Source organism: Anoplopoma fimbria, chromosome 19, assembly GCF_027596085.1.
Source record: "Anoplopoma fimbria isolate UVic2021 breed Golden Eagle Sablefish chromosome 19, Afim_UVic_2022, whole genome shotgun sequence".
Lineage (NCBI taxonomy): Eukaryota > Metazoa > Chordata > Actinopteri > Perciformes > Anoplopomatidae > Anoplopoma > Anoplopoma fimbria.
Window position 1 is genome coordinate 8,570,187 of NC_072467.1, and position 12,526 is coordinate 8,582,712.

The 12,526-nt window shown below is 40.6% G+C and overlaps 1 protein-coding gene across 1 annotated transcript in view; it reads left to right on the plus strand.

Annotated features, from left to right (window-relative positions):
* The window catches only part of LOC129108242 (neural-cadherin-like), a 79,430-nt gene that overhangs the window by 36,265 nt on the left and 30,639 nt on the right, over positions 1–12,526 (plus strand). The window contains exons 7-16 of the mRNA XM_054619961.1: positions 24–166; positions 1,683–1,855; positions 3,283–3,451; positions 4,011–4,181; positions 4,628–4,800; positions 7,547–7,714; positions 8,833–9,082; positions 9,618–9,745; positions 10,158–10,344; positions 12,144–12,287. Of these exons, the coding sequence (XP_054475936.1) occupies positions 24–166; positions 1,683–1,855; positions 3,283–3,451; positions 4,011–4,181; positions 4,628–4,800; positions 7,547–7,714; positions 8,833–9,082; positions 9,618–9,745; positions 10,158–10,344; positions 12,144–12,287 (1,706 nt within the window). The remainder of the gene's footprint in view (positions 1–23; positions 167–1,682; positions 1,856–3,282; positions 3,452–4,010; positions 4,182–4,627; positions 4,801–7,546; positions 7,715–8,832; positions 9,083–9,617; positions 9,746–10,157; positions 10,345–12,143; positions 12,288–12,526) is intronic.

The window sequence follows — 12,526 nt, forward strand, 5'->3', positions numbered from 1 at the left end:
AAAGCTTGAGTTCCACTTTGCAGATATCGAACGTTTGTTTCCGAGGACGCGGGGCCCAACACCCTCGTCGCCACAGTTCTGGCCAAGGACCCAGACGGCGATGGTATAATCTACTCCATAACAGCAGGAAATGAGGAAGGAAACTTTGTCATTGACAGCCAGAAAGGTGATACTTCTTAATTTTCCCGGCGAGGCTTAACATTTGCAGTTCTCGTTCTAATTGACAGGCTTTCCGTCAAATCACACATTCAATTTCCTCTAATACATTTCTGCTACAGTGGTGGGCAATGAACGCCCTCTACTTTCAAAGTCAATGTGGAAAGATATTGAAAGATGATATTAAAAGCTGTAATTTCAATACGACCGCCGTTCTTCTATGATTGGGGACATAAATATAAACGATGACATTATTTGGGAAATTTTCTCACATTTTTTTGCGTATACAGAGAGCAATGTTTCTGAGCTTTCCAGCATTGGTGACTGCACAGTTTATCTTTTTTTATTTACCCTTTGATCCGAAACCAGTGGCAATCACTGTGACATTTGTCACCCAACCCTTTCAATTCAATTTCACAACAACTGCTCTATCATAGCTCACAATCTTAAGGCTGCGCTCTGACAGCTCCTCTTTCTTTTGTGTCATCTTTTTATATTCCTCTCCACCCTTTCCGTGTATCCTTGGAGCAAGAAAACGTTAAGGCTGATATCCTTTGGGTGCAAGAAAACCTACTATGTGGCTTCCCACTTATTGTAGATGCGAAGAGTGCTGGCTCATTGAATAGCTGCTGGAGCTCATGTCGCATTTGTAAACAAGGTTGACATTTAAGCCGGGAGAATTACCGTGTACATCCCACGCTTCACTTATTTTAATGTAGTGGTGCAGTGCTGTCAACGTCACACATTGTCATTAGGAGCCAGGACCCTTCTCTGCTCTGTGGGCAGCCAGGATCACAAGTAAATTGGGAGAGAGGAAAGCCAGGCGCTCGCATCTGTACGTATCAGCACGCTGTGTTGTCTTTAATCAAGAGCATTGAAAGAGATGAATAGAAACGCAGCGAGAGAATAAAAAATCTCCCGATGCTCTCACTTCAATGAGTCCCCCCCCACATCACAGGCTGCTTGTTCGTCCTGCAACCTCCGATGTTTTTGTGTTTCTGTAGGCGAGAAATATGTTGACTCAGATGCTGCATCCTTTTATCCCACCTTTTATCTTGACTGTTACATGAAAGCAGACAGAGGGGGAGAGAGGAACAGCTAATAGGCATCTGCTGAGCCTGGTTAACTTCTAACCCGAGTCACTTACTACTTTATGTTTTTGCTCAAGTGCCTGAGCTGGACGGGCATCTTTAGGGGAGAGCATGCAATTATTAGATTACCAATGTGGCAAAATCACCACTGTGAAATTGGGTTTATGGCTTTAGTCTGCCTATCAGATTTTTTACCTTTCTGTGAAATTCTGATGTGAATTTTTCCATCAGTCGCTATCTCGCAGCCCGATTTGAAGAACAACAACATGCAGTATGCTCTTTCTGCTGTGTTTTTATTGATAGCACATTCCTCAACGTGCAAGGCCACAGTGGCAATAACATCCTGCTTAATGGCTAATGGAATGGTTGTGCTTAATGCGTAAGGAGGGACCATGTTTTATAATGTGTAATTTAATGGGCCTGTGCTCTTTGCAGGGTTGATCCGCCTCCGCTCCACTCCCCTGCCCAAGCTTCAAGGCCTGGAGTACGTCCTGAATGTAACAGCCACAGATGACAACGCATCCGGCGGGCCGCACCCTCTCTTCTCCACCGCACGAGTCATTGTTGGAGTCGACGATGTCAACAACAACAAACCTGTATTCGAGGAGGTGAGGATTTTTCCAACTCGGGTCCTCCTCTCATAAATCATCAACTCAGGTGGCTATTGCGAAGTCAGCACAAGGTTGAAAAAACACCAGATTTTCCCTTTAATCAATCTACAATTAGTTTTAAGGGTATTGTTTATTGGAAATACACTTATTTGCTTTCTTGCAGAGAGTTAGATGATAACTCTCATGTCTTCACGATAAATATGGAATTAACACAGGTAGTTTAGCTTACCATAAATACTGGAAACATGAAATAGCTAGCTTGGCTCTGTCTAAAGGTGACAAAACAAGTTTTCCAAAATTTTGAACAATTCATATAAACCATTGTTTTTGTTGTTGTTGCTATTGTTGTTGCTGTCAACCCGAAGCCTTCCTAATAGCCAACAGTCAGTTGTTCTGCCTCGATTCAAAGAATGTGTCTCCGCAATATTGTTCCATTCTTCTCTCATCTGCCTGTGTGTCTCATCCACTCGGTACTCTTCAGTTATTCCTCTGTCTATCACTCCTTCCTCCCTCTCCTCGTCCCACTCTCCAGCTTTTATTTTTTTGCCCTGGCGTTCGCATTTCCCTGGTCTCCGCTCTGTTTTCCCAGGAGTTCTGATTAGCACACCCACTCTATCTTTAGGCGCTCCGTTGGGATTTCAATTAATTTACGAAAAAAAAAGTGCAATATTATCACAATATACTTTACCTGTTTAATTAACTTCCTCCTTAATTAGGAATGACTTGAACTTCGGCAGAAGACATGCTCTCCTGAGGTCTTTCGGGTGGGCTGCAAGTCTTGGCAACTTGATGTGTTTTAAATATCAAGTTACGCCTCCGAATCCATCTGGGCTGGGATGACCTTATGTCTGATATTATGTGATTATTATGAACAGCTACCTACAGGCCACACTGTCTGTGCCATCACATCCCATGGACCCCTTGCATTATTCTTCTTTATATCGCTCGCTCACATGCTTTGATCCATCTCCCTCCCTCTGTTTCACTCAAGCTCCTCCTCGCCTATTGTTTTCCATTTTTCATGGTCATTCTATTGAAAGAGTAGCTAGCATTTATATATGATTTCAAAAGAGAAAGACTCCAGAGAGCCGCTCTTTATCTGGGGCATATGTTCATGAGGGGAATGGATTGAATTCCTGGTTTAGACAAAGCTGTTCACTGCTGGCTCTTCAAAAGAAATCAGCTCAAGTGTTTTTATTTCCTTAGATGTGGGCTATTGTATCTTTAACTTCCATATTGTTTTTCATGCGCTGTACCTCCCTATGTGTGCGTAGTGACCTTCTACTTAATGAGTTTATGTTTCTTTGATCCCTGTATTCTCATTTATGCATCATATCTCACTGTCTATTTTTCATATATGAGTATTGCTTCTTATATTTGTGTGTCTCTCCTTCTTTCTCTCCCCCTCCCTCTCTCTATCTCAGTGCCAGCGATATCGGGAGCAGGCTTCAGTGCTGGAGAACCAGCCAACAGGGACTTTTGTGTTGCAAGTGCATGCGGTGGATGCAGATGAGGGAGCAAATGGAAAAGTCAAATATGGCTTAATGCACCGAGACAGCGCCATGCCTGCTTTCAGAATTCATCCAGACACAGGTACAGCGGTCACGGATTGTCTGGGCTAAAACAGGTCTCAATTAGAGCACTGAGTTTACTGTAGATAGGCAGTGCTGCATGTTAATGGTAATTGACATCTCTAATTCAAGGTTCCAGAAGAGGAAATGTTCATATAATTCAAGTTGCTGTTCCCAAGAATGAGTTAAATGCCAAAGCCTGTCTGTCGATCATCATTTCATTTAATCTGGTCAATCTAGGTGTTATAAAAATGGCTCTACACATAATAAAGGGAAAGCTGTTCTGAAGTCCCAACACGTTATGTCTGTTCTATTTTTTTCATCTCAAGATTTAATAACAAAGACACTGCACTTGAAAGAGATGCTTGACTTACTCAGAGAAATGTGCAAGTGTTTACTTGTTTTCTTGATTTATGTGTGGATGGTTAGATTCATAGATAGACGCAAGAGGAATTGATGGATGAATGGATGCAGCCGTTGATAGGGGAATTGGAGAATGTTTCAATGCCTGGATGAATTTAAATACATTTGTGTGTGTGTGTGTGTGTGTGTTTGGCGTGGTTTTTGTTCTGTATTCACAGGAGCAATTGTGACAGCCAGACGGTTCGACAGAGAGCGTCAGAGAGAGTATTCAATTACAGTAACGGCCACTGATTGGGCGGAGGAGCCGCTCATCGGCATCTGTCAGCTCACTGTCCAAATACTGGACCAGAATGATAACAGCCCCAAGTTTGAGAATTTGCGCTATGAGTGTAAGTAATTAAAACAAAATACATGCTGGTACAACTGATACAAAAATGTGTATTGTTAGAGCCGAAGCACAACAAGAACCTTAAAAACGCTGAGGTTAAGAGGGTGAGTGGTTCTCCTTTTTCATTTTAATTGAGTAAATTTGTTGAGGATTTGTTTTCGAGTGTGAATGTAGTAAATAAGCCTCCACATTGGGTATTATTTGCGGGGGAAAAGACATACCATTCATTCTCCAGCATAATGAATTCCATCTCTATGTGAAAATTGAAAATAGACACAAAAAAAACCTTGATAATAACCTAAATTAGTTTTAAATAATAACCATGTCCCAAAGTTGTAACCAACAGCCCTCATGCTTGACCTTTACCAACCTTTACCAGCAGCCTTGTACTTTTCTACTCTTGGACCAGCAAACTGAGTGCACATACATTATTTCTATCCCCTGTAGACTTTCTGAGAGAAGACACTTTGGTTGGTACTAGTTTCCTTCGCGTGGCAGCTCATGATGACGACTTTGGAACTAATGCGGCTATCACTTACTCCATGTCCCTGGAGCAGCCTGAGTACCTGCAGGTCAACCCTGTCACTGGATGGGTCTACGTTAACCAGCCCATATCACAGGTCAGTCAGCAGTTATTAGCAGGCTCTCTGTCAGCCAGCACACACACACACACACACACACACACACACACACACACACACACACACACACACACACACACACACACACACACACACACACACAGTCTGTATCACATGGCGGCCTGAGGGTCCGTGTCAACAGAGTTAATGAATAAGCCACCTCTAAGTGCCTCTGCCTGCTACTCCCAATCTGGGGTATGTGTACTCCCAGAAGTGATGCATGTGGAAAGACCACTGAGAAAAAAGATGGAGACTAATTTAAGCTAAACAAATTATTAAAAATAGGTTTTAACAGTTTGGGATTCCTGTGGTTATATTTGATGAATAGTTCTGTCTATTTCACTACTAGTGTTATCAAACACTCTCATTTAAATGTGCATATAAATCCTCAGACTCGTAGCTGTCAAAAAAAAAGACATGCTTATTTTAAGTGTATCACACAGTTTATTAAAGAAGCTAATTATTACAAACCAAGACTTGTTGTCCATCTTAAATACTCTGGCTTTAATATAAGAGATTCAAGTCCTTTTAATTTAATTTTATCATCTGAGGCTTTGATAAGAAGACTGACAGCCTGCAGCAGCTTGAGACGAGTCGTGTATTTTGAGATAATTAACTGAAACAATTTTAATGCTGGAAGATTGTGCATGTGATTTGACTTAACACACAGGGTGAATTCCACAGCTTTCTTTAAAAGGTGAATTATTTTAGTTAAAAAGATTAACATGAAACATAAACACTATCTATGAAGATTAGCAAGTTGTCCTTCACTGGTTGATGTTTTTCAGCTAATTGATGTACTGCAAGTGTGATACCGTGTCAGAGATATAACACTTTATTTTTAAATTTTTGATAGTTGTGTTGTAGACTTTGATATTTTATAGCCTATCAGCATTCTTCTTCCTGTTCTCGTCTTTCACTTATTCAAATGTAAGAGTTGTTCTTTGGCCAGAAACTTGCTAAAGCACTATAGAGCCTCAGCCATTTTTTATTCAGCATGCTTTTTAGCGCAGTAGTGTTAGAAGTCTCTGGAAATCCTGCCGCTGACTTCATGCAAAATTAAAAGTGTTAAGCCCAAAACCTCCATGAACAAAGCTGTTGCATATTTAAAATTGGTTTCAGAAGCTGTTTGAATCATCCCGCAATCTTTTTCGCTTTAACTAAGATTGTAAAAGCAGATCATTAAATGTTAAATGTCTCAGCTGGTCTGATACATTGTTCTCTTTTGATTTGGTCATCACAGTTTCTGATTACAGGGAATAAGTATTAAGGCCATATTTCACACCACTCTTCAGAGTGAAGCACAGTTCCCAAACCTCTTCAGTGGAATATGAAGCAGACAGGGGATTGAACTACAGTGATTATTCTCATGTATTAAGACAGTACAGCCAGAGCCAGCATATCCTTACTGTAAAGTGCAGCTCCACACATAATGAAGTGGAGAAGATGGAAAAGGTTGCTGTGACCGTATCCTGAATATTTTCTGAATACAATATTTTCTGGATAATTTCGAGTTCCGATCTGACACTATTACTGCAAATTGATTTTAAATCTTGGTTGGATGTTACCACAAAGTCAGTCAGTCATTTATCTGTTGTAAATGCAGAAGCTGCTCGGTCCACGTTGGACATCAGAGACTACAATCTTTGTTCTCTGGTATCAAGCTTTGAAAAAACAGTTGTACTAGTTCACAAATACTAAGTGGATTGTTACAGAATGAGATAATGACATTTTCTATAGTTAAGTGAGATTTCTTTTTATCTGCAGCACAATAAGAGAGTGGTTAGGCCACGTTTTGCATTCATAGAATAATGCCCCTGATGGCTGAAATGCTACATCTTAACAACTGAAGTCTTATATGGGCAATTTTTCATTAACAAAGTGGTATACATGACTTGCATTATCTTTTACTGTGAGTGGTTAGAATAATAATTTCCTTGTGTGGGCAAAAAGAGGTCCTTTAGTGTTTTTTTTCCTTTACTCTGGTGTGAGTGTAATGTTGATGTTACCCTTTTTCTAATTTAGATGAACAGAATAAAGTACTCTAAAGACCTCTTAAGGACATTTGTAAGCTTTCCCTGCAGTGTCCACTGTGATGAAATACAGTTCCTAAGTCAAATGTACTCCCTTATTACCTAGCAGTTCAATTATTGCACAATTAGAAAAGCAGAAGAGCTTTTGTGCAACCTGGATTTTAGCTTAATGCATTTTTGTAAGGCTCACATGGCTGCCTCTGTTGTTCTTAACCCAATGAAGAGATTTCCTAAATGGAGTTCATGCAATAAGTACAGGCAGGAGCTTGTAGTCATTACTGCCAATCAGCTGATCATGAGCTACTCACCTATTCACATTACAGAGAGGTCTATTTAAACACCACGCTTCAAACCGTTAGTGGTTATTGCTGTCACTGGCCAGTTTCCCACAGAAAGAAACAGCCATGTTACTCAGTATAAAGCAAGATGATTTAAGACGCTATTTGTGGATTTTATGCCTAAATTTCACTATGCATCACTACATTTTAAACATCTAGTTTGTTGTCATAGGAGACGACATGTAGTTGAGCAGGGTCAGTCAGTTTTTTTAATCGTACTCGAATTAGAGCTGGGGCTCATTTGATAGTTCATCAAATAGTTTCTCATTTTCTGTCAAACGACTATGTCTAAATCAGCTAATTGTTTTAGTTCTAAATATCATGATGCTACTTTTAGTGCCTCATCTTTTGCAGAGAACCTATATCACGCGGGACATCATAGCGACAGACGGTGGGGAACGAAACACTTCTGTGGAGCTGGCAGTCACCATCACCAACGTGAAGAACCAGCCTCCACAGTGGGAGCAGGAGAGCTACAGCGTCGTCATCCCTGAAAACGCCGCCAGAGACACACCAATAGTGGTATGTGTGACTCTGTTGAAAAGTATACTGTTTATATTAGCACATAAGTTGTTGAGCTGGTCTCTTGATCCCTAACCATTTTGATTTGCTGTAATTGAATCAGCTGAGTGCTTGTTTGCTTACCCCCCTGGATTAGTGCACAGGCTGAGTGTTATTCAGATACTGTTCTCATTGTGCTCAAAATACACCTTTCAAAGCTTGTCAGTGCACTGCAAAATCTGAAAACGTGTCTTACTTTGATGCTTCTGGAGAAAGCTGACAGTGGATTGCATGTGATAAGCGAGTTTCATGACTCGATTTGAGGGATAAATGGCTGTCAATCTGGACAGCCATCAAATCTCCTTCACCTTGAGATAAGAGGTGAATTAAGGGCTTAGACAAAAGTTTGACTCTCATCCTACTCTGTTTCTTACTCAAATAATCAATTAACGCAATAATTGTAATCAATATTTGATATAAGCGATGCTTCTGTCTGACTACAAACCACAAATGCGGTCTGACCTATTATGTCTGGCCGTTAATCATGGAGCAATAGCCTGCGGTCAGTTAGCTTAACTCAGCACAAAGACTGGAAGCAGGGGGAAACTGCTAGTTTGACTACGTCCATACTTTTAAAATATGGCTACTCTAGAGCTCACAAATTTACACGTTGTGTGTCTTGTTTGTCATTCCAGACAGTTTCCCCTGTTTCCAGTCTTTATGCTAAGCTAAGCTGATCGCCTCACTGCTTTAGCTCTACTTAGCCACAGAGACATGAGCGTGAACATCAGCTGAACTAAGCTGTCTCCTGGCATCTCATGGAGTGGTATTTATCTTCTCATCTCACTTTCGGCAAGAAAGCAAATAAGCGTATTTCCCCAAAATGTTGACGTAATCCTTTAAAGCAAGAGAGTTTATCAGGATGTGGATGTCCACCTATGATATCATATGAGTTTAGTCAGTCAGCCACATGGGTTTACACTGGGCAACAGAAGGAGTGGACCAAGAAGGTTTGGCCATTTTCTTAGCTCAGGGTTGTTTTCTGCTTTTTTTTTTGCATTGGTCTTCCCAAACTCTAACTAACTGAAACCATGCTTTCAGCCAAGCAAAATCATGATTTAACTCCTCATCTTATTTAGACAATCAAGGCGACCTCTCGGCTGGGTGATCCGAGGGTGACGTATAACCTGGAGGATGGCATGGTGCCCGAAACCAACATGCCAGTTCGTTTCTACCTCTCGCCCAACCGCGAGGACAGCTCTGCCTCCATTCTGGTGTCCGAGCCGCTGGACTACGAGACCACACCCATCTTCTCTCTACGGGTTCGAGCACAGAATGTGGCCGCGGTGCCTCTTGCAGCTTTCACTACAGTTTATGTCAATGTTACAGGTCAGTTTTATTATATTTATGTAACATATAGTTTAGTGTAGCGAGGGATCTTATGATGATGTCATACGGTTGAAAAGGTTATGATACAGATATAACAACCAGATGATTCTAAACAAAAACAAAAAAATGATATATATATATAAGATGCTGTATATAATTACCAAATGTATTCATATGAGGCTTTGTGTTGTTCTTTTTTTGCAATATACAGTATGTCAAACACAAAACGTATTTATTTGTCTGAGGTGTGAAAGTCAAATAGCTTAAGGATCATTTGATTATCTTTTAGCTGTTTAGTATAATGTTGAGTTCATCTGCAGGTGAAGTAGTTCAACATCCAGAATGTTTAATTCACCAGCTTCAATAAACAGTGTTGCCCTCATGTGTTTTTTTCTTCAGAAAATCCAACCTCTAAATCTTTAATGGGTGCTGTTACAGGGGCTACAGCTTTGAATGCTGGACAATTTATTCCCTAATTACGATCTGGAAATTAACACATTATCAATTCGCTACCAAATCTCTCTTCTCTCCTCAGATGTCAATGACAATGTTCCATTTTTCACATCCTCCATCTACGAGGCTTCAGTAACAGAAGGAGCCCAGATAGGGACTTTGGTTCTCCAAGTGTCTGCCCATGACAAAGACCTGGGTCTTAATGGAGAGGTTTGTGGTTAAATATTATTTGTCTTCATGTTGTGAGGATATAAAACAATGAGAAAGGAGATTTTCAAACACCTACGGACTACTTTTCTTTGCTAAAATATCCATGCTATGCTAGAAGGAGTATTCTGTAACGTCACACCCTAATCCCTTAAGTGAGGAAGCTTTCATTCCAGAGTTGTCGAGGTGGTATTTGATACTGTGCCATCACAGGTGAGAGACTGAGATGAGTGACAATATAGGTGGGATACAGAGTATTGATCTAATTTTGTCTGTTATGAGAAGACTGTCTCTGGGAATATGATAGAGACCTCCTGACATTTACAGCTACAAAGCCATTAATTGTTGCTATTTCTGCAGGTTATTGCTCGAAAGAATACCGTGGCTTAATTTTCAAATTCCCTGCGCTCCACAGATCACTTACTCTCTGCTGAGTGACAGCAGTGGCGACCACCATCTGTTCCGCATCGACCCAGAACTTGGCATCATCTACACAGAAGCTGTGTTTGATCGTGAGGCCCGTAGCTCCTATTTGCTGGAAGTTCAGTCGGAAGATGGCCAGGAATCGGCGCGACCTGGCAAGAACAAACAGCCCAACTCAGGTTAGAAATGATGAGGATTTCAATGATAACCAGACTTTTCAATCTATCATAAAAAACTGCTCATGCTTTGTGTCATTAAAGGAATAGGTTGACAAGATTCACAAGATTTACACACATATCTGTACAGTTAGCTTAACTTAGCACAGACAGAGAAAACATGGGGAAACAGCTAACCTGGCTCTATTAAAAGATTTCAAAATCTGCCCACCAGCACCTCTAAAGCTCAATAATTAACATGTTCGGCTAAGTTTTGTTTGTTTAATTCGTACAAAAACCTGTAACACATGGTTTAGCATTAGCTTTCCCACTATCTTAGCTTAGCATTAGCTAGCCTGCTGGCTGCAGCTTCTAATTTACCTCACAGACATCAGTGTGTCATCAATCTTCTCATCTAAGTCTTGGCAGGAAAGTAAAGAAACATATTTCCCAAAATGACAAACTATTACGTGAAGACCATTTTAGGGTGATTTGTATGCCAATAGTAAGTCAGTGACTTACTTCAGATTTATTGTGTCCCTATCTTTTTTAGTCGTATAAATTGTTGTTTTTCATAGTATTTATATTCTAGACACTATGTGAATCGGCAGAGTTGCCTTTGCCTGGTGCAATGTCCCATTCATAAAAAACAGTGTTGTTCTTTCCCTTTAAGCCTACAGGGCAATACTGAAAACTTCATTCTCAGTATTGAGTATTCTGTGCACTGTGTTTTAAACAGACCGCATTGGAATGATTCATTCATTTACACCTTGGGATTGAAAAGGGAATCTTAATTTGATTTAGTCCTCTGCCAGGACCAGACAGCAATTCTCTCTTCCATGTGAACATAGCTAGAAAATAGAGTTCATAATAAAGTTTTCTTGGCTCTGTTTTTTGTAACAACCCCTTTTCTTTAATCCTGTTTTATAATTGTCATTGTTCCAAATATAACCAGTGTGTTTGTTTACCATGTTCTCTCTGTGACATTTTGACAGTCATGAAACCTTAGGCTGTATCTAGAGTGACGTAATAATGCGTTTTTATTCAGAAGAGGATCTTTCGCAAATGTTTGCGAAGGAGGTATTAGGGGTAAAGGGTGATATTTCGAAGCAGTAAAGCCTTCTCCTCAGAGTTGCCAGGCCTGCTTAGCATCTGCAATGAGCCCTAGCCGTGTCTTGGGCTACGAATCTCCCACCTCCAGAAGGGCTCATCTCCTCTGCAAACATTACCTGTCTCACTGCGTCACCTCTGGGATACACGAAGAGGAGGAAGGAAATGTAAAAAACAAGCCGAGAAAATAGAGTCAGCCTCCACCACCGCCATCTCTTACTGCAGCAGCTCCAAATTAAGATGTCACCCATCTATACTTTGAGCAGATAAAGAAATAAACAGCGTAATGAGGAGGGCACAGATAAGACACAAACACTTGTCATCTTATAAATATTTAACCTTCCCAGTAGAGAGGTTCTTTATCTACTCTCTACAAAAAAGCAGTTTGTTGAAGAGGTTAAGTCCCATTACAGTCCTTTCTGTTTAAAACAGTTACCCCAGTAAAAACAATAAACTCTTGACAAAATGAATAATTTATGTCATTTACAGCACATATTTACGAGTAATGTTTTTTCTGATATCCGTGTCAATGAGGCCCTTTGCGTTTAGTTAAGCGCTTCTTCCCCACTAAACAGTGACAATAAATTGTAGAATCAATAAAAAGATGGAGGGAAAATACACACATACCGTGTCTGGCGTAGTGTGTGTGTATGTGTCTGTGTGTGTGTGTGTGCTGTACCGCTTAATCTTCTGCCATTCTTTCATTCCTGCAGACACAGCGTATGTGAGGGTTTTCATCAGCGATGTCAACGACAACAAACCAGTCTTTGCTCAGCGACTGTATGAAGTCGGAGTCGACGAGAATGCAGATGTGGGCCTGGCTGTTGTCACCGTTAGTGCTAATGACGGGGATGAAGGTACGCTTGATGAGGCAGCAGACTGAGGAGGTCCCAGGGAGATTTCACCAGTGCCACTTCCTAGAATTAAAGGTTAAAGAAGCCAGCCAACCAGAACCTATATAAACGTTTTTTGTTTAACACTTAAAAACCTCAAAGAAGTTTCTAGATTGCACTTTCTTTCTTTATCTCTCTCCCTTAAAATAACAGGGAGCTAAATATCTTGGCAGTCTGTCAGTCAATTTTCCAGCGGGGAGTTG